Source organism: Xiphophorus hellerii, chromosome 19, assembly GCF_003331165.1.
Source record: "Xiphophorus hellerii strain 12219 chromosome 19, Xiphophorus_hellerii-4.1, whole genome shotgun sequence".
Lineage (NCBI taxonomy): Eukaryota > Metazoa > Chordata > Actinopteri > Cyprinodontiformes > Poeciliidae > Xiphophorus > Xiphophorus hellerii.
The window spans coordinates 12812209-12834191 of NC_045690.1; the positions used below are offsets into that span (position 1 = coordinate 12812209).

At 38.5% G+C, this 21983-nt stretch overlaps 1 protein-coding gene across 5 annotated transcripts; it reads left to right on the forward strand.

Annotated features, from left to right (window-relative positions):
• The first annotated feature begins 871 nt into the window (after nt 1–871).
• slc35f4 (solute carrier family 35 member F4) lies at nt 872–20998 on the forward strand. Of its 5 annotated transcripts, XM_032547735.1 has the most exons (8): nt 8847–8951; nt 16497–16591; nt 16708–16797; nt 17729–17948; nt 18022–18147; nt 18237–18429; nt 18922–19011; nt 19575–20998. In XM_032547735.1, the coding sequence occupies exons 4-8, from the start codon at nt 17760–17762 to the stop codon at nt 19814–19816; spliced, it is 840 nt and encodes a 279-aa protein (XP_032403626.1). In that variant the 5' UTR covers nt 8847–8951; nt 16497–16591; nt 16708–16797; nt 17729–17759; the 3' UTR covers nt 19817–20998. The 5 variants fall into 5 exon arrangements, with proteins under 5 accessions (XP_032403623.1, XP_032403626.1, XP_032403625.1 ...); XM_032547732.1 differs by lacking the exon at nt 8847–8951 and adding an exon at nt 872–1277 and having other exon boundaries at nt 16497–16797; XM_032547734.1 differs by having other exon boundaries at nt 16497–16797.
• Nucleotides 20999–21983: the final 985 nt, after the last annotated feature.

The following is a 21983-nucleotide window of genomic DNA, read 5'->3' on the forward strand; positions in this document are numbered from 1 at the left end:
TTTTAACGAAGAAAACAGAAAAACTTACAGGACTTGAACACGGAGAACAGCACATGAAGTATGGGAGGAACCTGCAAAGAACAATAAAAGCTAGTGAGGCTACAAACTGAAGAAATGTTGGAGAATCCCACTAGATGCAGGTGAGCTAGTCAAGAGGATAAAAACAACTGCAGACTGACAGAAAGTGAATAAATGACACAAAAGAAGCTGAACAAAAAATCTACACACCAAAGCTGAAAGACTAACATAAAATAAACCTAGATGCAAAAAGAACAGAATACAAGAGCACAAGGAATGAACTAGTATGGCATCACTTTTCAAACAACAATGCACACAGTGATGCAAACTAAATACAGCAAGACCTTGTGATCAAAGCACAACTAAAAAACAAAAAGCAATCCTTATCTAACATCCATATATTGTCTTGTTTTACCATACATTTCACATACATCTGAAAATACATAAATAAAAAATGTCTTGATTTTTCTGACCAAGTTGCATGATGTGATTATAATTCATATGCGAAAGGCTTAATTCTGCCATGCAGCAGAATTAAGAAAATATTCTCTACACTGATATTTTGAGAAAGGAGACAAAGTAAGCAATTAATATAGATGCAAAATCAAACTGTTCATGGCAACATTTAAACCTGGGAAGCTGGTATGTGCAGAAATGTAAAATTATTAATGGATTATTTTAAAGATCCTAAAATGTCAAGTTGTGACAACTTGTCTTTTTTTGTTGTTGTTTGCTTTCAACCGAGTAAAATTTCCTCCTATATGTAAATTCACATTTTCTGCCCAGGGGTTGTAAACCATCTTAAATTAGGAGATAGTAGTGACACGCCCCCTAGTGTTTTGTGGCTGCCAGGCCACGGGAGTTTGATAACCTTGCTCTGCGTCCGGGAGCATCACTGAAGGAATGTGAACGCTGAATGTCATCCTCCTGCTGCTAATTGTTGATTCAGATCCGGGCGTCTCTCTCCCTATTGCGTGGTGGTCGGGTTTTACTCCGATCAGCCCCTCGTCTTTTCCCGCTCGGACTCGCGATGTTAAGCACCGAGGATGTTTTGGAGAGTGGGGACCAGCCTTGCATCCAGCTGGAGCCCCTGAAGAGCACGCACCTGCCGGGCAAGGCGACGCCGACCGGTGGCAGCCGCGCCGTTTTAGTGGAAAGCAGCCCGAAAGTGACCGCCAACGGAGTGCACGACATAGAGGACAGGATCCTGAGGATCACTGGATACTATGGCTACAACCCGGGCTACTCAAGTCACCGAAGTGAGTGAAAAGATGCAAGTGGAATTGGATGATGAGGGGATGTGACAGGTGTGCGCATTTATTTGCAAGGTGTGACACGTTGCGCATGATTTTTTTAAAGCATAGAAACAAAATACGAAAAAAACCCCCCCGAAAACAAGCAACGCAATGTGAATGTTAAGTATGTGAAAAATATCTGTAAATTATATTTTTAAATTGCAAATACGCTGTGTGATTGTACAATCCCACTTAATTGGCTTCAAATTGACCCCATTAAGGAACTGAATTGCGTCGCTGTCTCTGTCAGGTGAAGGCTAATCCATCTCTGAGATTGAATGCAAATGAACAGCAACACACACTGTTTCTTAAATCTAAAGTTAACTGTTTCAAATTGAGTTTGCAACAGATATTACCTGCAAATAACACTCAAACTCCAGCCTATAACGAATTGTTATATTTCAAAAATCGTACATCTCTGCAACACTACAGCTCCCTTAGCAATGCATGTGAATTGCATGGGCTGTATGAATAAAATGCATGAACTATGGCAGTGTTTCAGCAGCTCTGCTTTAGGTTGTCAATATGTGTATGACTTGTAGGCCGATATTTGGCATTCTGCTGACTCTGAGACAATAGCAGGGATTGGACAAGAGAGCTGATTGTGCACTTTGTTCTACAAGAAACCTGCTTCCACTTACGCTAAACTGTTGCCTGTGGGAGAATAAGAGAAAAGATAAACTACTGTAATGCTTTGTGAAAAGAGTTGGGTGCTAAATATAGATTTTCTGATATTGAGGTTATTTGTGCAGAGCAGAACTTTACAAGGCCCGAGGCAACAGACCAGACAACTTCGCAAATCTGCTGCACAACTGGCTGAATTTCTCAATATTTTTAAATAAAACATGGAGCTAAATTATGTTCTCCTATGGCAAATCCTTGGAAATGTAACTCAAATGTCTTGAGATTCACAGCCTGATACCCTTCACTTCATTTAAATTGAGCTTGTCGTACCACAACTTCTCCCTCGAGCCATTACATAAGAGCTGTGCTACAAATTCATGACTTCAAAATTCACATAGTCTGTGTTTTAGGATTTAACTATTGAAATCTGTTGCTAAGATGTTGCGTTCAGTGACATTATTTATCACACTGACAGACCTGTTCAAAATCCCAAAGGGAACAGGAATTGAGTCTCATTTAGCATAGAATGGATGCAGCTGAGACTCCTTCAGATGAGTTGAATGCACGTAAATTGATTTTTTTTAATGAAGCCGAGGGAAGCCAAACAAGCCCGTCTGCCACTAACTGCCTCATGTTTATCACTGCTGTCAGTTGCAGCAGACTAACCATGAATGCAATCCCACATTTCATTATAGAAATGTTTCTGCTCTTTTAGATTGATCATGCCACACCTGATTAATGAGAAGACGAAATTGCAACCAGATTAAGAGAACTTGAAACATTTGTGACACAAATTCTGAACACTGAAAGGGAAACTTTAGTATTCCGCTACTGTCTGGAAGACCTTTTTACTAAATGTACAACAGCTTGCAGAAGTCCTCATATTTGCTTGACCTTGACCACAGTTCAAGAATGGTACAAATTTTGCCCTCTAGCACAGACAGCTGATGCTTATAAACTAAAAACACAATGTGAAATTGAGTCTTTTCAATAAAATGTATTAGTAAACAACACATATATTTTTGTCTTTTATTAGAAATGTTTTTTCTTTTATTTTTATTTAAAGGTGTGGTGTAAACAACATTGTGATCGCTGAATACTTTGCTTGTACTGTGTGTGCTCAGTTTACTGTTGAATAGGTAAAAATGAAAAAATTGTGGTCCAAGAGAGCTTTAAACTTCACAATTTTTTCCAGGTCTAAAGGTTTGGACACCACTGCATTATAAACACAAACTTAAACAAAAAGTAATTTAGATTTTATGTAATAGGTTAAACAGTGTATGACTGTGCACCAGAAAAACAATGAGACACAGTTTTTAACATTTTTTACAACTAAAAATCTGGAGTCAGTACTTTGTGGAACCACAATTGGCTGTAATGACAGCAGCAAGCCTTTCAGGTGAGCCTGGGCTATAAATCAATAGCATTTACAGCATTCTAGGAGATGTAGGCAGAGGAAAGGCCTTGGCTGCTCAACTTTTCACTGCCAGGGTGAAAATGTGATAAAATATCAACCTTTACAAGCTGCATAAATATAAGTTTCATCCAGAGACTATCTAAGTCATTGAAGCTGCAATATATAAGATCAGAGGGCAGTGGGACAATCATTTGCCATTTCTTTAATGGACAGGATAATTCCTGAAGACAGTGACTTTTTTAAAGTCATCCTTGAAGAATCACATTCAGGCACCTTGGTTTGTTTACTCCAGAGTGACATGCCTTTCAACCTGGTGAGTGTCATTTTCCCACTGAGGCTGTAAGACAAAAGAGCACCCAAACAGAACAGAAGGCTCATCCTGGGGTAATGATATATTTAGTAAGGTCTTACTGCCAGTTTGCTGATATTGCCACCTGCCATCTGTGTTGAATTACAAGATGCCTCAGAGGGAGATTGTGGACCATATTCAGAGATCGGCTTTAAAGGACAGACAGAGATGTGGGTTTGTGGCCAGACGTAACCCATCGTAAGAAAAAGTAACTTAACAATATGGGTACCAGTGTTGTATAGTAACGAAGTAAAAATACTTCACTACTTTACTTAAGTATATTTTGGAGTACTTCATACTTTCCTGGAGTATGAAAATTTTTGATGACTTTCACTTTTACTTCACTATATTTCCGAACTTAATTGCGTACTTTTACTCCGATACATTTTCAATGTGTGGTTTAGTTACTCGTTACAAAAAAGCGAGAGAGAGAAACGCAAGTGTTTTGACCCCACCTACTGATTAGCAAGTAGCAAGTAGGCTACCGAAGAAAGTCCGTAGCCTGCTTGCCTGGGCTTGTTCATCACCAATAGGATACTTCTTCTTCTTCTTCTTTTCTATTATGGCGGATCACAAGCAACTTTAAGGTGCATACCGCCACCTACTGTACATGAGTGTGTAGAAGCATTACTTCATATCTATTAAATTCTACTTTTTAATTTTGTATTCTTAAGATAAATAAACAATGCTTTCCTTAATTTGTGAATATCTGTTATGTTTCCTTCATTTCCTAATATACCTTTAAGATTCCATTCATGCCCCATATTTCTAACTATTCTCTTTAATTCTTCCCTTTCGAGTTCATTTGACTTACAGTTCATCAATATGTGTTCTACATTTTCTTTCTCTCCACATCTCTCACATTTATCATTATTTTTCCTCCCTATTTTATAAAGCATGTCATTTAAGTAGGTATGACCTACTCTTAATCTACTAATTATTATTTCTTCTCTTCTGTTTCGTTCATTAATGCTTCGAATTCAAACTGACTTTTGTACTTCATATAATCTTCTTCCTTTCTTATCTTCATTCCACATTTTTTGCCATTTCTTGATTTCTTTACTTTTAATTAGGATACACCTGTTTCGCTTCTCCCATTAAACACAAAGCAAGTCTCGCAATCAGTAGCAGTCACATGGAAATTCTATCTTACAAAAACTCCCCGTCCAACTTGAAGAAACACATCGAGGTAACTTCTTATGAAATGGTTATAATCCTCCTGTTTCAGTAACTATAGCTTGGTCACTAGGCACTACTGTATTGTGAAACGTTGACCATAAATGAACTTTGTTTGGCATTGTTTCAGTTCCACACGTGGTGTATTTAGCTTAGGCCTAATGGTGACTGTAGCAGGCTACCTATACTCCTCTGTGCAAGGGGGACAGAAGCCATAGCGATAGCAATTTAGACTAAATTTAACGAATATAGGAAAGGCATGCAAGTTCAAAACCAGGTTTACAGATGCCAATAAGCTGCATTTCCCTCCCAATTCTTTTTTTCTTTTGCATAATGACCAGTTGTGTGCACCACCTACTGACTGTAGGATTGACTGATTCACTGATTTGTGAAGTAGAGTAATCGTAACAGCTCTTTTTCTTCATGTTGGCCACATTTTCTGTACTATTTATTTTTCTCATTTTCAGCACTGACCTTACTTGAAGGGAAAACTTAAGGCTTACAAAAACTTTGTATTTTCTGTCCTGGAGGGTATACTAAGAAGCTGGTTCAGTTGTAAAGCAGGTTAAGTTAACCTTGTGCTATAGGTAAAGCACCTAATTTTCTTAACTAAATGATGCCTGCAGGTATATCTATTAGCAGGTTTAATTTTGCCTGCACTTGGTTGGGTACATTATTTTAAGTATATTTGACAAGTTTACCAAAATATAAAAAATGTCATTCAAACTGCATTTGCTTTGTTTTACTTTTTACTTGTACTTTTCATTACATTACTTGAGTACATCCATTTTTACAGTAATTTCCATACTTAAGTACAAGAAGTTTCAAATACTTTAAGACTTTAACTCAAGTAACATTTCAGTCAGTGACTTCGACTTTTACCAAAGTCATATTTTGGAGAGGTACTTGTACTTTTACTTGACTCTGAGATTTCAGTACTTTATACAACACTGATGGGTACAATGTTTTAACTTGCATGCACAGTTGAGACCACGTATTCTCGATCTGTGACCTTAAATCAGATTAAAGTTTTCATGTTTTACATCACTTAGGATTGTCAAAATTATGTATATTTGCTTCATTCCAGAATAAAAGGAGATTTATTAAATATATATATATGTACCGTACAGACCAAAAGTTTGGACACACCTTTTAATTCAATGAGTTTCCTTTATTTTCATGACTATTGACATTGTAGATTCACACTGAAGGCATCAAACTATGAATAACACATGTGGAAATATGCACTAAACAAAAAAGTGTAAAACAACTGAAAATACCCCTTATATTCTAGTTTCTTCAAAGTAGCAACCTTTTGCTGTGATTACTGCTTTGCACACACTCTGCATTTTCTTGATGAGCTTCAAGAGGTAGTCACCTGAAATGGTTTTCACTTCATAGGTGTGCCCTGTCAGGTTAATAAGTGGGATTTATTGCCTTATAAATAGTCATGAAAATAAAGAAAACCCATTTTAATTAGAAGGTGTGTCCAAACTTTTGGTCTGTACTGTATATTCAAATTTGTAGGTTAATTTCCTGTGTATTTGACAGAATTTCCTTATTTGGTGAAATGCTTTGGATATCTTTCCAAAAGGTTCTCACAATAGTGTGCTGTAATTTGGGCCCATTCCTTCCAGCAAAACTGATGTTACTAAGATAATTGTGATGCCCACTCCAACACATTGACTTTGTTTGTTCATAAGCATAAGTAACTAATTTGGCAGCATGATTAGGATCCAAGTCCTTTTGTAAGACCTCTATTTTGCTAATTCACGTCTGCTTTAAATGGACCAGAGTTTGTTTCCAAGTTGGTCCGGATCTTTGGCACAGGTGTGAATACACTCATCCCGCTTCCAGCATGTTATAGGGTTGCGTGCACAGAGAATTTACAATGGATAGTTCACTTGCAAAAGATACAATATGAAAGCAAACTGCACCAAGCGAAATAAATTATTTTGGTTGTGACCAAACAAGTGGAACAAAGAACTTTCCTATTGTGAATGCACTGTAACTGCATCACTCATTCTGGAAAACAACATTATTTTCCCACCCACATACTTCACAGTTGGGAAGAATGAAGAGGAAAGTTACATTTCCTTTAAATGTAGGTAATGTCATTCCAGTCAAAACCTGTAACTTTGGTTTAATGAGACTAAAGCACATTTCCAAAAATGAAAGTTTTTGTCCCTGAGTGCATTTGCAGTGATCTGACTTTTTATGTTGCTTTCAGTGTGATGGGACACATAACCCATGTTTTTCTTGAACAGTATGATGGTTGGGTATTCCACGCTGCTTATACTTGCACGTCATTCTTTGAACAGTTGAACTAATATCTTGAATTTGAAGAAATTAATTAAAAAAAAACATTTTAACTCTATATGTAAACCTAACCCCTACAGAGACAGTAACAGAAACCTCTTTACCAAAACATATTTAAAAGAAAATAGCTCCTTAAGGCTCCTGTCAGTGTAATTTGCAGCACGGCCTCAACAAAGAAGCTCATTTTGAAAATATGTCTATTGTGAGCACACACCCTGCTGTGTGAATACAGAGCCGGAAAATGACACTTGCAAAAGTTTTAGCATTGTTCCCTGTTTGGATCGCAGCAGGGAGGCTGCACATCCTAAAAAGAAATTGCATAGTAACAAAAAGGCAAGACAGGCAGTTGTCATTATGCATCATTCTTCAGAGACAGTTTTTGTTTAGGAAATGTCTAGAATCAAAGAAAGAATAAAAACTGAACGTTATTATTCTTTTGTTAACTTGAAATCATTTTTAGACCACCTCCCAACAGTTGAACCTTGCTTTTTGTTCTGAAACATTCTTTGTGCATACAGACTTATTTTGAACGGCCCTTCAGGCCTGCTCACTTTGTGCTATTTATAACCAGCCCAACGAATGGGATATAAGCTTTGCCTGAATGGCTTCTAGGGTGCTGTTAGTCTTAAGCTCTGGGCATACTTGTATTCGAGCAACACGCCTTGCAAGTAATGGATGCAATTTATTACTGCAGCCGCTACAGAGCAACTGACCTGTCCAGAAGTCACACCACTGTAGGTGAGATTATAGATTATAGTATTTTAGCTGATCTCTGCAAGTTTGTCCTTTAAGACACTTGCTATAATTGAATAAAGAACAAAGAAAAACTTAATCCTGAAAGCAATGGCTCTAACAGCATTATAATTGCACTAAAAGTTGTTCCAGGGCAGTAGTCATGTATGAAGTGTAAACACTGACCTCTTGTGGTGGATAACTTTAATAGCTCAAATAAACAAATCCACTATCACTACATTTTTTTCTGGCTGCTTTCTCCTACACAATATAGGGCCACTGGATTTTCCCAGAAGTTAAAAAATAATATCCAGAGAACAACTGAACTAATTTCTAAGTATAATCATAACAAAGTACGAAAGCTGTATTAAACTGGGTGCATAAGTGTGTACATCCTTTAGATTATAAAGCACCTTGGGATTTCATTTTAACGCCAAGTAAAATAAATACAAGAAAGTAAGAAAATTAGCCTGCGTAATTCATAAAAGTCTAAAATTATAAAATCATAAAACAAAATTGTACACAATATGCGGATGAGTTGATAAAGTTTCATTGCATTAAAAAAACTTTGAAAATACAATCCCTCTGTTGCCTTGGATTTATCTTTGGTACTTTTTTGTAGTTTTTATAACATGGTCTCTGTCAATTTAATTGGTATTGGGGAAAGTAGCTTTCATCTTTTTAATTATGTGTTGTGACATACACAAATCAGTGCAACTATTACTCTTGTTTTTAATTAAATGTAATAATTTGTAACATCTCAGCACAGAGTAGCGATTGTTCTCTGAGCGAATCGTCTCATTTCACTAAAAGACAGCTCTGGTACTTTTTGTAAGCGATCATATTCAACACTAGGTGTCCTCATCCTCCACTCCTCTTACGTTAAGTTGATGCCACAGAGAGGACAGGAAACACACCTGACCGCCTTACAGAAAAATGTTCAGAGGTTTTCAGTTCCGATTTCAGCTAAAATGAGCTTCGTCTGTCCCTGTTCTTGGGTCCTGATCCTCGGCAGAACCTGGTGAGTGTAACGGAGAGGCACAAACGACAAAGAGCTTTTTACTATAAACTGAGGAGCATTTGGTTCATCTAAATGACAAAAGAGTCTGAATGGGCTGAGTGCGTCAGTGTGTACAGGAGCAACGCAGTTGCTATGGAGGTAAAAAGCGAGGATGCTGTACTATATTGTGTTGGGGTTTGTAATGCATGCAGACCAGCTTTAATTTACACTCAGACTCCAAATGATTATTTAGAATTTTAGATTACAGATTGCTTTATTTCAAAAACTATTTGACAGATATTTGTACATGTAGTGCTAGCCAGAAGTGTACTTTGTCATGCTAATTTAAAGATGAAATGGAACTTTTTTTTCCCAGGGTGAAACGATAGTACAAAAAACTTAGGTGATTTAAAAATGATCCCCAAAAGGAAGCAACAATTGGCTGCAAAAGTTTAAAATTTAAGGGGATTTTCTCTAATCCACAAAGTCAGTACTATACTATACAACACTATCTTGAAATTATTCAGTTCTAAGTTGAATCAGCAGCTTGATGGTTGAGATGGGACCATCACCATATTCCATAAGCCTGTTTAGCTACAGAAGTTTGGAATTTGTTTGCACTATTTAACCAAATATTATTGTAAGTTCACATGTAGATTGAGCCTTTTTGAAAGAGAGAAAATGCACAACAAATTAAAATTGTTTAGCAAATTCCTGTTTTAAAATTCATTGAAGTTTTACATTGGATAATCATACCAGAATTAATATTTAATTCATGCTGATGAGTGTATGCAAACCTCTGATTAGCTGTGGCGCTATTTTGTTGCCACAACTGTAGATTTTAAAGCTATTGAAAACACAAGATGTGAGATGGAGCGGAGTCTGTGATGTAATCTAAAGGTTGTTGACAGAACAGAATAGAAAGGTAAAATATAGAGAAATAAACAATCATCTCCAAATTCAGGATCACCAATGTACAGTTTGAAATTAAACCGTGGCCTCCTCTACTGTCGACAGGTATTTCTCTTAATCCGATAGTGATTAGCGTCTCTGGCTCTGCTGACTGGCTGTCTGGTTGTTGGCTCCATTCATCAACAGAGCTATTTTTAAGTTTTACCCTCCCAGATGAATCGATTCCTCCAGTATATCCTCTAATCTGTTTTTACAACAGTTACATTTCATTGATTTTCTTTATCGAGTGACTACGGGAACAGAATTTACATATAGTAAATTGCAACTACTTAAACACTTTTACATTTTGTCACAGAATAGCCACAACATTTAGAGGATTTCATTGAGAGAAGCACAAATGAGTGCATGATTCTGGAGTGAAAGGGAGTTATAGATGGTTTATTTATTTTATTGTTTTATTTAAAATTTGAAGAATGTGTACTAAAACCAGTGTAGCTTCATCCCTTTTTAATATGAAGAGTCAAAGTTTTCCTTCCTGCTGAACCAAACCTACAGTCAGAGATACAGTGAAATGATTTAGCTCAAAGCATAATCATATGTTAGAATGGCCTAGTCAAAGCTCAGACCTAAATCCAGCCAAGAGGTTGTGGAAATACTTAAAGCTATAAAAGACGTACCCCAAAGAGCAGCAACTGTAATTGCAGCTAATGTTAAAAGCAATGACTCAGAAGATTTGAATATAAATGTATGCCATTCTTTTATAGATTTTTATTTCTAAGAAACATTTGGGAATCTTGTATACGTTTCCTTCCACTTCCCCATTGTGCAACATTGATCTATCACAAAACTCATCATTTAGTACATTAAAGTTTGCAGTTCTAACAGCAAGATGTGGAAAAATCCATTGGCATGAATACAGTATAAAAAATTATGCTAGTAAAATATTTTTTTCTCTGCATGTAAACACAGAAATGATCATGTTTTTGTGATGTGACCCACTTTTGGCCAATTGTAACACACAACCGAACAGCAGAAAGGGTCGCTCTGATCTGTGATGCTCTTTGTAGTTTTAGCAAAGCTTTAACTGATGAGGAGTCTAAGAAAAGATAGAAGGTGGGTCGAGAACAAGCTCAGTGTGATAAAACAAACCTACTGCAAACCACTACTTATTTTGTGTGTCCTGACTTTGATTTTATGAAATATTTTGGATCAAAACACCAGTTTCCCAAGTTTGATGGCATGTTACATAAAACTTTGTTTACTTCCTTCACAGCCCTGTACATCTGACTGCACACACTTAGCATTGGCATGTTATTGAAATCGAGGCAGAACAAATACTCTGGTCCATTAAATCTTCAGGCAGAAAAACCACAGGTAAAGATTGAATGACCAGATGGCTTTCCTTGAAATGGAAACTTGTGTTTACAATCCTGCAGATGACTCTTAAAACCATATTGCTTCTGATAGGAGGGTTTCCCTTGTGTAAAAGTGATGGAATAAAGATATTGGATATCTTTACAATAGTAGCAGCATCACAAAGTAAATATTTAATGTAGGTATTCTCAGTTAACTGGAAACATTTACTGCAAATGGGTATAAAGAAACACCTATTAAAAGTTTTTACAAGAATGAAATCGGGGGCATGTGTGCCTCAGTTGGTAGAGCATGCACACCTGAGACCGTAGTCCTTGATGAGGTTGTCCTGGGTTAGATTCCCGGTCTGGTCCATTTGCTTCATGTCTTTACTTTCTCTCTGCTCCCTCTTTCCTGTCCATTTACTGCTCAATAAAGACCACTAGAGCCCAAAAAATCTTTAAAAACAACAATAAAATCCAAGTGGCTACCTCTGTACAGTCATAATCAATAAATTAGAATGTGTATCCAGATGAGCAATGTTTATTAGATGAAAAGTATATTTTGAAAATAAAAACTGTTAAGCAGTTATTAAGCATTTTATTCAGAATTAAAAATATAAATTTTATTGGTCAGGTGTAATATTCTAATCTTAATCTTTCATCAGCTATAAGGAGAATGTAAGCTCAGTAGAACATAGCAGCCATCAGTGTGACGCACGTCGGACTTATGAATGTTTGTATTTTCAGAAAAAGACGGAAAGTAAAAAATTTACAACCACTGCACGTCTCGACGTCTCTATTGTTTCAAGTGTGCAACACTTGTATAGGCACTCCTGGTCAAAAGATTTTTAGATGAATATGTATATAATTTAATTACTGTGAAAATTTTAATAAAAATCATCCATCCATCCATTGTCCTACACGCTTATCCCTAGTGCAGTCGGGAGGGCCCTGCACAGAGCACCAGCCCATCGTAGATGAATTTAAACATTTTACTTTAAATACATGTCTTTTCATGGGGAAAAAAAAAGCTTTTTAATCACTATTTAATTTTTGCTCCAGCAATAGTTTATTTGTATAATGTAGCATACCCAGGACGCTAATAAATATGTTTGGGACAATAAATGTGTAGATACACAGAACATTTAAAGTGAAGTGTTATTCGGCTTCTCAGCATGAAGAGTGTTAAAATGTCCTGTTTTTGTAATAAAATCCAGTATTGAAATGCCATGTATTCACATGAACAAAGATACGTCTATTTTTACCTCGTGGCTCATTTGATTAGTGTGGTGGAGGCAACAAGAAGAAGCTCTACAAATAAATCTGACTCTTAAGGAGCAGTCAAGAGCAGGAGATGAGCTAAGTAAAGGGGGGAGAAAGAGGACAAAAGTGTAGAAGAAGCCAGGGTAGCCTGGTCAGGTGGAGAGGTGGGGGGACGGAGGAGGATGGAGAGGAGGAAAGGATGGGGCCACAGCTAACGCAGCATAATCAGCCAGGGCTGCTTGGTTACCTTCCAAACAAAGCTGCTGATTTGTTGAAGCAAAAACAAGAGGAGGGGAAACGCGAGACAGAGAGACAGATAGGAAAGAGGGGGAGGACAGAAAGAGATGAGGTGAGTGATTGTGCCTTGCCACACAGACTTGAAGTGCATTCTCCCTTGGAGACAGTAGCAATGCTGGAGCTTTGCGTACCAGTGCAACTGTAGAGTCTCCACTTCACTCCCACTGAGCTGTGTAGCTAACCGGAGAGAAGGACAGCATCAGGGACGTTGAGAACGCTGGACTGGAGACTTCCAGAAAGTCTGGACCGAAGACGAAGAGTGGTCTGCTAACGGGAAGGGGGCTTTGAAGTGTGTGGAGACGAAGCAGTCAGCATTCTGAGAATGCACCAAGGTAGCAGAGGGAGCTGCTGAGTGTTTTGGCTTGTGCACCCGCATTCACACACCCACACACACCTTCCACTGGAGGACAGTGTGTGGTGCCCCCAGTGGAGAATGAAGAAGCACTCGGCCCGAGTGGCTCCTCTAAGCTCATACAGCACGCAGGTCCTGACCTGCCCCAACTCTGAAGGTAAACTGAGGCCTTGACTACTATTTAGACTTGGCATGAAGTGGGTTACTAGCTCAGAAAGGCTATTTGGTACTACAAAATTATGTTTATGTTTAAAAAAATAAATAGATGAACTGTATAAATCTGGAAAGCTAAAAACTTTAGAGGCTATCTTTATGTCACAGGCTTTAAAATCAAAGGGAATTGACCTAGAAAATATGATGCTATGTATTTAAGAGGGTATTTTTTGCAGCATATTAAGACCTAAACGTCACCCATTTTTACATGTTTATCCTGCTCAACTATCCTTCTTGCATCCAATTAAAAAAACGTTCCTATTTATTTTAAGACTGTCACACAGACACCCTCCACCCTCACCTTTTATATCGGAGATTACATAATGTTACATCCAATCAACTTTTCACCCATTTCATCAGATCCATGGCACAGCTTCCAGCCTAATTAGGATAAAGACTTGGTGTGTACGGCCCAGAGTTAGGCTCACTAACACTGCATTACTGGGAGCTTCTTATTGGATTCAGCGGGGCTCCATCAATCAGTGCTGCTGGCATGCAGCGTTAGTGGTGGGGATAAAACGCAGGATGGATTGAAATACAAGTTTCTAGCAGTACACTGCGTCACACAGATTTGATAAGCTGTCCAAGTAGGAGCTGGAAGTGAAAGATCCTCTGCTACAATGTTCTGTGGGATAAAATGTTGATACAAATTGTCATGGTCTTGCCTTAGAAACTAACTCTAAATTATCCCAGTTTTATGTAATTTAGTTTAAATTTACAGGGTACTTAAAGGCTTGTCCTTGTTCCCATTCTAAACTGATCAAGAACCTGGTTTAGTTCATTTTCTGATGCGTGCCTATAGAGTTATGATGGTGCTTTCTGTGTTGGCTTTCACAAAAGAAAGGAAAATCTGGTGGATAGTGGATTGAAAAATAACCAAAAGAATAAAAATAAAAATATTCCCTTGATCCTGCAGGAATTTTAGTTCTCAGTTTTTCTATCTAGCACACAGCAGGCTCATTGGGTTGATTAAGAACTTTTGCAGTGACAGAATGTAATTAGACCAAATCCCAGGATGAACTTGCTAAAATAAACCATGTTGGTGGAGATTTTTTTTTAACTTTCACCGTTCAGTGTCGATCCATCCCAGACAAAGAACAACTTTAAAGTTAAACAATTTGAATATTAATGAAAGAAATTGATGTTTTTGGTTGTGTTTCATTTAAATTTAGAATTCATAAGACATCGCTTTCCCCCCCAAAAAATCTACAAAATATGTTTTTGCTGATGCCCCTAAATAAAATCCAGTAGAAGAATCTACCTGTGTGTAATTGCCACTGAGAAGCTGTTCTTTGAAGACCCCAGAGTTTGTGTGCTTCAAACATCTCACAGAGCTATGTTTGATTCATCATCTGAGCATGGAAGTCATCTGACTGCAATCATATCAAGATATCCACCTAAACTGACTGTTCAAGGAAAGAATAATCAGAGTAGCACCCAAGAGGCTCTTAGGGACTCTGGAGATCCAGAGATTCACAGATCAGGTGGATCTCTGGCTCTCCAGACAAGACAGCTATTAGTTGTAACTCCACAAATCTGGAAAGTGATCTAATGCTGTGTGATGGACACAAACTACCAAAGTTCACTGCAATTTACGTTGCTAAACTGATGCAACTATTTTGTAAAATTTTCCTGAAGGGATCAATAAAATCTCAACTTATCTATCATTGTTGACAGAAAGCCATAACACATCTGGTTTGTAGTTTATTCCAAACCACGTAGGTGCAAAACATCATGTGTGGAGGATAACTATAACTGCACATCACCCTGAACAAATCAAGCATAGTGACAGTCGTGTCGTGCTGTGGGGATGCTGTTTTCAAGCAAGGACAGGAAAGCTGGTCAGAGTTGATGGGAAGATGGATGGAACTAAACAGATTACAATTCTGGAACAAAACATGTCTATAAAACCAGATCTGAAATGTAATGACCTTAATCCATTTCAGAATCCAGGTCAAGACTTAAAAAATTGTGTTCATAGACTATCTCCATCTAATCTAGGAGAGAAATGTAGCAAATATATTTCTTTGATCTGTACAGCTGGAAGTGAAATACACCAAAAGAATTGCAGCTGCACTTTGTGTTGTATCATCATATCAAGTACAAGCAAAATAAATTAAACAATGTGAAAACATTTTTTATCTTGTAATGAATTTGTTAAATTAACAAGCGAAATGAGGACTTCAAAAAGATGCCATTTTTTGTCTTTTTTAAACAGTAAAACTACATTTAATACTTTTCACAACTATTAGAAGAACTCCTGTCAAACATTGCTAACTTGTAATAAGAGTTCATTTGGATTGTAGAGCTTCGGCACAAAGCACTTTGATGATATACACCATTGAGACTATTTGAAGTTCAGTTACTTGAATCGCTGCTTTGTCTCATTATAGATAACAAACAAAACTTTATCTGATGCAATAATGAGGAATCAGAAGTGGCTGTGGCATCTTTACTCATGGTGGACACAGCAGAGCTTCATGCGCTGAGCTTGCAAAAAGCAAACAGCACCCAGCACATGCCATCTTTTATTCTTGCCTTGGTGTAAATTGATCACACCGTTGAGAGATAAAAAAAACAAGAAACGAAAGACAAAAGATCTAAGAGTTCTCCGTAAATGCACACACAGATACAGCACTTCAAGTGTTACAGCACAGTTAAGGTCCAGGAGCCATTTCTTTGTGCGGTCCATTAGGGCACAAAGCCAGATCTGTATCACTGATGGAAGATTAAAGTATTATCTGCCCATTGCTACATCAGTCATCTCCTCTGTCTATAAATAAAAATACAGCTGGTCTGCACCAGCTTGAGTACCAAGGTTGGCATGACTTTCTTGTGGAATGTCATGTGGTTAGATTTACACCTGCTTAATGGGCATCAGGTGACTGTACACAGTTGACCACAGGGGCAAGGCAGTACATGCTGCATCATGAGGTGACAAAGCTATATTTATGACATGTACAGCCACCATGCAAACCCAATCCATTTTAAACTATTCCTTTCATCAGGCATTAGTGCCTCTCCAGCAAAAAATGCAGACTGAGGTAATGATCAATGAAGGCAACCGGTCAATAATGCTTGTGTGATGGGACGCAAGCCATACTGTAGTCAGAATATGATGAATATGATGCAGTCATTATAAGACTGCTTTCTTCTTTCCTATTGTCTCCCCAGGAGAGGATGGTTCAGAGTCTCGACCAGAGACCCCAGCCAGCGACATCAGCATAGAGAGTCGGTCCTACCAGACATGTGCCAACACAGCTCTGAAGGTGCTGGGTGGTCTTCTGATGGTGCTGTGCGTGTCCTCCTCCTGGGTGGGTACCACTCAGGTGGTGAAGCTGACCTTCCAGTCATTTTCCTGTCCCTTCTTCATCTCCTGGTTCAGCAGCAACTGGAACATCCTCTTCTTCCCCATATACTACTCTGGACATGTTTTTACCACAGGCGAGAAGCAGACTCCCATTCAGAAATTTAGGTAAATCTCCTAAAAATTCCTTATTCTGCACTGTAGTTCAGTTGGCAGCAATGTTGCCTACCAGGGAAAAGGTCCTGGGTTTGAATCCTGTACTGTTCTTCCTGTAGATGTGTGAGTTCACTGTATATTCCAAAATATGACTGTAAAGTTAATTGATTACTCTAAATTTTTCTGAGGTTTAAGTGTGTGTGTGGGGGGGTGTGCAGGCGTGTGTGTGTGTATTTATGGTTGCCTTTCCTGTGTGTCTCTGTGTTGCCATAGTTCAGGGTATACCCCACCTCTCATCCAATGACTGCTGAAGATATGCACCAGCCCCCCACAATCCTGCATGAACAGTGGGTATAGATCAATGGTCTCAAGCTGCATTCCTCAAGGGTCAGAGTCCTGCAACTTTTAGATGTGTCCCTTGTCCCGCACTTGAACTAAATGTCAAGCTCTACAGAAATCTGCTAATAAGCTAGTATTGGAGCCAGCAGTGCTGAATCAGAGAGACATCTAAAAGTTGCAGGACACCTGCCCTTGAGGACTGGAGTTTGAGGCCACTGATGTAGACAGTGGAGAGAAGAAGGACAGTGTTACGTCCCATCTTAACAATGTGGAATTGTGACTGAAAGGCAGAAATAAGCCTGTTGATGTTTAGATTTTATCTTAAGGACATTGGGGTTAATGAATTGAGCTAACCAAGTCAGGCTTTCGGTGGTCTTCGTTTAGGGCTATAGTCCTGTTGTGAAGCTTGGCATTGGACAATCACAAAATTCTTGAAATGTGTGTTTTCCAAGTAACTGAACACACCATGATTATGAAATTTACAAATCACTGAATCTCCACTGGAGCAGAACAGGTGCTATTCAAACCATCAGGATATTCTTGAGGAGAAATGGCTAAACAAGCTGATTAAACTTTACTCCAATGCAACATTTCTCACCTTCAGGGAGTGCAGTAAACTCTTTGGGGAGGATGGAATGACTCTCAAGCTGTTTGTGAAGAGGACAGCACCCTTCTCCATCCTATGGACACTGACCAACTACCTGTACCTCTTAGCATTGAGGAAACTGACTGCCACTGACGTCTCGGCCCTCTACTGCTGCCACAAAGCCTTTGTCTTTCTCCTCTCATGGATCGTTCTCAAGGACCGGTTCATGGGTGTTCGGGTCTGTATGAAATATAGACAGTTTATACAACTGTGTGTGTTTGGCTCTGATGGTTGTTATTCTCTATGGACAGATTGTTGCTGCCATAATGGCCATCACAGGTATAGTCATGATGGCTTATGCAGATGGTTTTCATGGTGATTCATTTGTGGGTGTGGCCCTGGCTGTGGGTTCTGCCTCAACTTCAGCTCTCTATAAGGTCAGATTGATGGCTGTATAACAATTTTACCAAAACAGTAGTTACTTCTAAGTCTGTTTTGAGTGTCTTATTATTTCCTCACCTTCCAGGTTCTGTTTAAGATGTTCCTTGGCAGCGCTAACCTTGGAGAGGTTGCTCATTTTATTTCAACAATGGGCTTCTTCAACCTTATTTTCATCTCCTGTGTTCCCCTCATCCTCTACTTCACCAGGGTGGAGCACCTGGGCTCCTTGTCTTCACTACCCTGGGGTTACCTGTTTGGACTGGCAGGACTGTGGCTGGGTGAGAAAGCCTATATTTCTCTTGCTAAAGAGTGCGAAAACAGATTTACAAACAAATTTATTGTATTTTATTGGGACATTATGTTATAAATTTTCTTCTGAATGCAATGGACTTCAATTGATTTTTATCAAGGATTGTCAGAATAAATCCACGATACTATTTTCAGAATTTAATTTATTCATTTCGAAGGACTTTTCTTCCACTGCAAGTTATGAGCTACTTTGTGTTGATTAATCACATAAGTCCAAACAAAATACTTGAAGTCTGTCAAGAAAAGATTAAGCGATTTAAATACTTTTTCAAGGCGCTGTAAGCGGTACCTGAAGTCTGTATTAGCAACAAAAATTAGAAACCTAGTAGTTACACACCAGCATCCCCAGTTTAAATCCGACAATAGTTTTGATGTTTTAACAGTGTGTATAGGCTTCACTGCAGAAAACAAATTTTCCCACCAAATTTAGTTCTGCTTAACTTTGTCCATGTGTTTTCCAGTCTTTAATATTCTGGTCCATGTCGGCGTGGTGCTGACTTACCCCATCCTCATCTCCATAGGGACACTGCTCAGTGTGCCTGGAAATGCAGGTATGTAAATCTTTAATTTTCTCCAACATTACCCCCGATGTTCTGATTAGATCCCCTTCGTTTCACTGTAAGTGAACACAGTCGTTAAAGAGGACTGAACGTCCACACACACTGGGGTCTTTGTACTGTGAGATCAGCACTTAGGGCCACAAGTGCAAACAGATTACACAGCAAGTCTGCCTCTCCCATCCTGGAAATCCAATCATTGGTGCGCCACAACAGACCCTGCAACTATCATCTCGCTGAGGGAGGATCAGGTTGCCAAGGCGACACTAAATGCCTGCAGTCCACTTCTTTTCTTTAACCACAATGTGCTGGATGAAGGTCAGTGGGTTACGGCAACCTGTCCCGGAGCTCCTGATCGCAAAGACGGAGAGGATCAAGTGGATCGCTTGTGCTGATTATAAGCCGCTTTTATTACACTCATCCCCCACAGCCACAGAGTCCTGCTGTTTATCTTACTTAATGTAATTAATCTGAATTTGTTTTTGTTTCACTGACACCCTCCATGCCGTCTTTTATGCCCTCTCTACTTCTTGTCTCCCTCTTTCATTCACGTCTAGCTGTAGATGTTTTGAAACATGAGGTGATCTTCAGCGTGGTGCGGCTGGCTGCCACCTGCATCATCTGCCTGGGGTTTCTCCTCCTTCTGCTGCCAGAGGAGTGGGACTCAGTCACCCTTCGATTCCTCGCCAACATTGCTGACAAGAAGTCCGAGGAAAACGGAGAGGAACTGACAGAGTCCAGTGGCCAGACTCGAAGTCGGAGTCGAGCAAACGGCACCGTCTCCATTCCCTTGGCATGACACGGCTGGATTCTCATGATAACAACAGTTAGCAAATCCCTTGTGTTTCCTCTCTGAGGTTCTGGCAGAACGCTCAGTCTGTGTAAACTTCTCATTCAGGAGGACAGCATCGACTAAGTTGAAATGTAATCTTTACTTTGCATAAGTACCCCTGTCACTTCACAAACGGGGAGGAGAACACTTATGGATCATGCAAACCAGAAAAAGGCTGAAACTGGTATTTACTGTGGAAATAGTTGCAATGTTCCATCTTATGTCCTGCACGCACCCAAAGCAAGAGCTGACTGGCTTCTCCTGATATGCTCTCCAGACTGTATTCTGTGAATATAAATTTTGGCAGGGCCAGTTTGGCTCAAAATATTTCTATTTATTTAAATTTGTTCAAGCCAGAGTATTGATTTTAAGTCTAAGCAGTCATACTGAAAAGAATGGCTATTATACTGTGCATAATGCAGAAGCTCTTTGGTTTTTATAATAAACGACTTGAAACCTTTGGAGATTGTGTCTCTAGTTGAAGAAAGAGTTCAAGTTAAAGTTGCATGGTGGTGTTATATTTTGTTGCTATATGACAGGTCTTAAATTGCATTCAGACCAAAAAAAAATCTAATTAATGAAGATTTTGAAGGTTCTGCTTATGCTGCTCTTAATTTATGTTTTACAATAAAAACATGTTTCCCCAATAGCCGAGTTAAAAGAAACGGCTGTCAAAATAGCTTCAGCTGAAGTTAACAGAAACTAATGTCACTAAAAGCATCAGATAAAAAGCCACCTAGAGAGTATATTCAAATATCTTAGATTACTAAGATATTTGAATCTTAGTGATCTAAGATTACTAAGATCTTAGATCACTAAGATTCAACATCATTTATGCAAGCTGTACATGTTGGCAAAACATAAATGCCACCAACAGAGTAGATCAGCACAACATTTTTTATTCAAATTGTTAAGCATTGTGGTGGAAGGGCGATGATTTGTGCTCGTTTTGGATACACAGAATTTAGTCTCCTTGCAGTGTTTGTATAAACCACAAACTCCTTTGTTTATCAATGTTTTCTAGAGTAATATGTGGTGTCGACTTTCTGTCAACGGAAGTATTATTTTTGCCTCATTTTTATGCAGTGGGAAAATGGAAAAATCAGCTGTTTGGGATAGTAGAAATAATTAAACAACTTCTTGATTTTATTCCCTCGTAAGATGCAAAAGGGGTTTGATTAACATAATTATTGTCATATTGTATCAAATAAAGGTCCCTGTAGGTGGTCAAATCCTGTATGAAATGTTAACAAGAAGAACAAAACAATGTTAAAAAAAGACTCTGAGGTATTCCCAAGTGTGAATGTTTGTCCAAACACCTTTTGAGATGATTATAGTTGCTGTCACTTTCCAATCCGTTCTGTTACACACTCACCCTCCCAGGAGGAACAGCACAGCAAAGCACCATAGACCACAGTCAGTGAGTCAAGACCTCTAATGAGCCATTTGCTGAGATGACACTTCCAACTATGCAGTTTAGGTGACATTTTAACATATTAAAATAAATGAGGCAGAAAAGGGTAAATAATCTATAATGTTCATATATTAACTCCATAAATGCCACTTTTTATAAGATGTTTTTTATTTAGTGAAGCAAAGCTTCAGCTCCATCAACTAAAATTGAATTGATAAAGTAAGCAGAAAGTTCGGAATTGGTCAAATTTAATTCAAGAATTAGTCCAAATTACTTTTTAAAGAGCCCGTGCGAGACTTCCTAACTTGTATTTAGATGACAAGCACCTTTTAGAATGGTGTTGCCATCTTTTTTTGGTTTTGCAAATTACATCCACATGTAGCTAAGTTAGAAGTGTCACACCACTCAGACTACAGATGCAATGCATATTCCAAAAATAATATGTGAAGCTGTTTATGAAGCGTTTAGCCATCAGTTCACATCAATATACACAGATACAGTAAAGATATGAAGTTATTTTTTTCAGCATGGAAAGAGAAATTTGTCAGAGTCTATGGGAAGATGGGTAAAGATAAATACAACTGTGGAAAACACTGCAAAAGAGCTGAAGCTGAGGTGAAGGTTGAACTTCCTGCTGAACTACAACGCTAAACACAAAGAAAGAGCTACAACAGAATGGTTTAATAAAAGCATTTTATGTGTTACTTTGTCCAGGTCAAA

Bases quoted from the DNA above. Each gene is read 5' to 3' on its own strand.
- slc35f4 (XM_032547732.1), top strand. From the start codon at position 1,049: ATGTTAAGCACCGAGGATGTTTTGGAGAGTGGGGACCAGCCTTGCATC. The intron at 17,949-18,021 runs GTCTGTATGAAA...CTCTATGGACAG, and splicing joins ACCGGTTCATGGGTGTTCGG to ATTGTTGCTGCCATAATGGC. The intron at 19,012-19,574 runs GTATGTAAATCT...ATTCACGTCTAG, and splicing joins CAGTGTGCCTGGAAATGCAG to CTGTAGATGTTTTGAAACAT.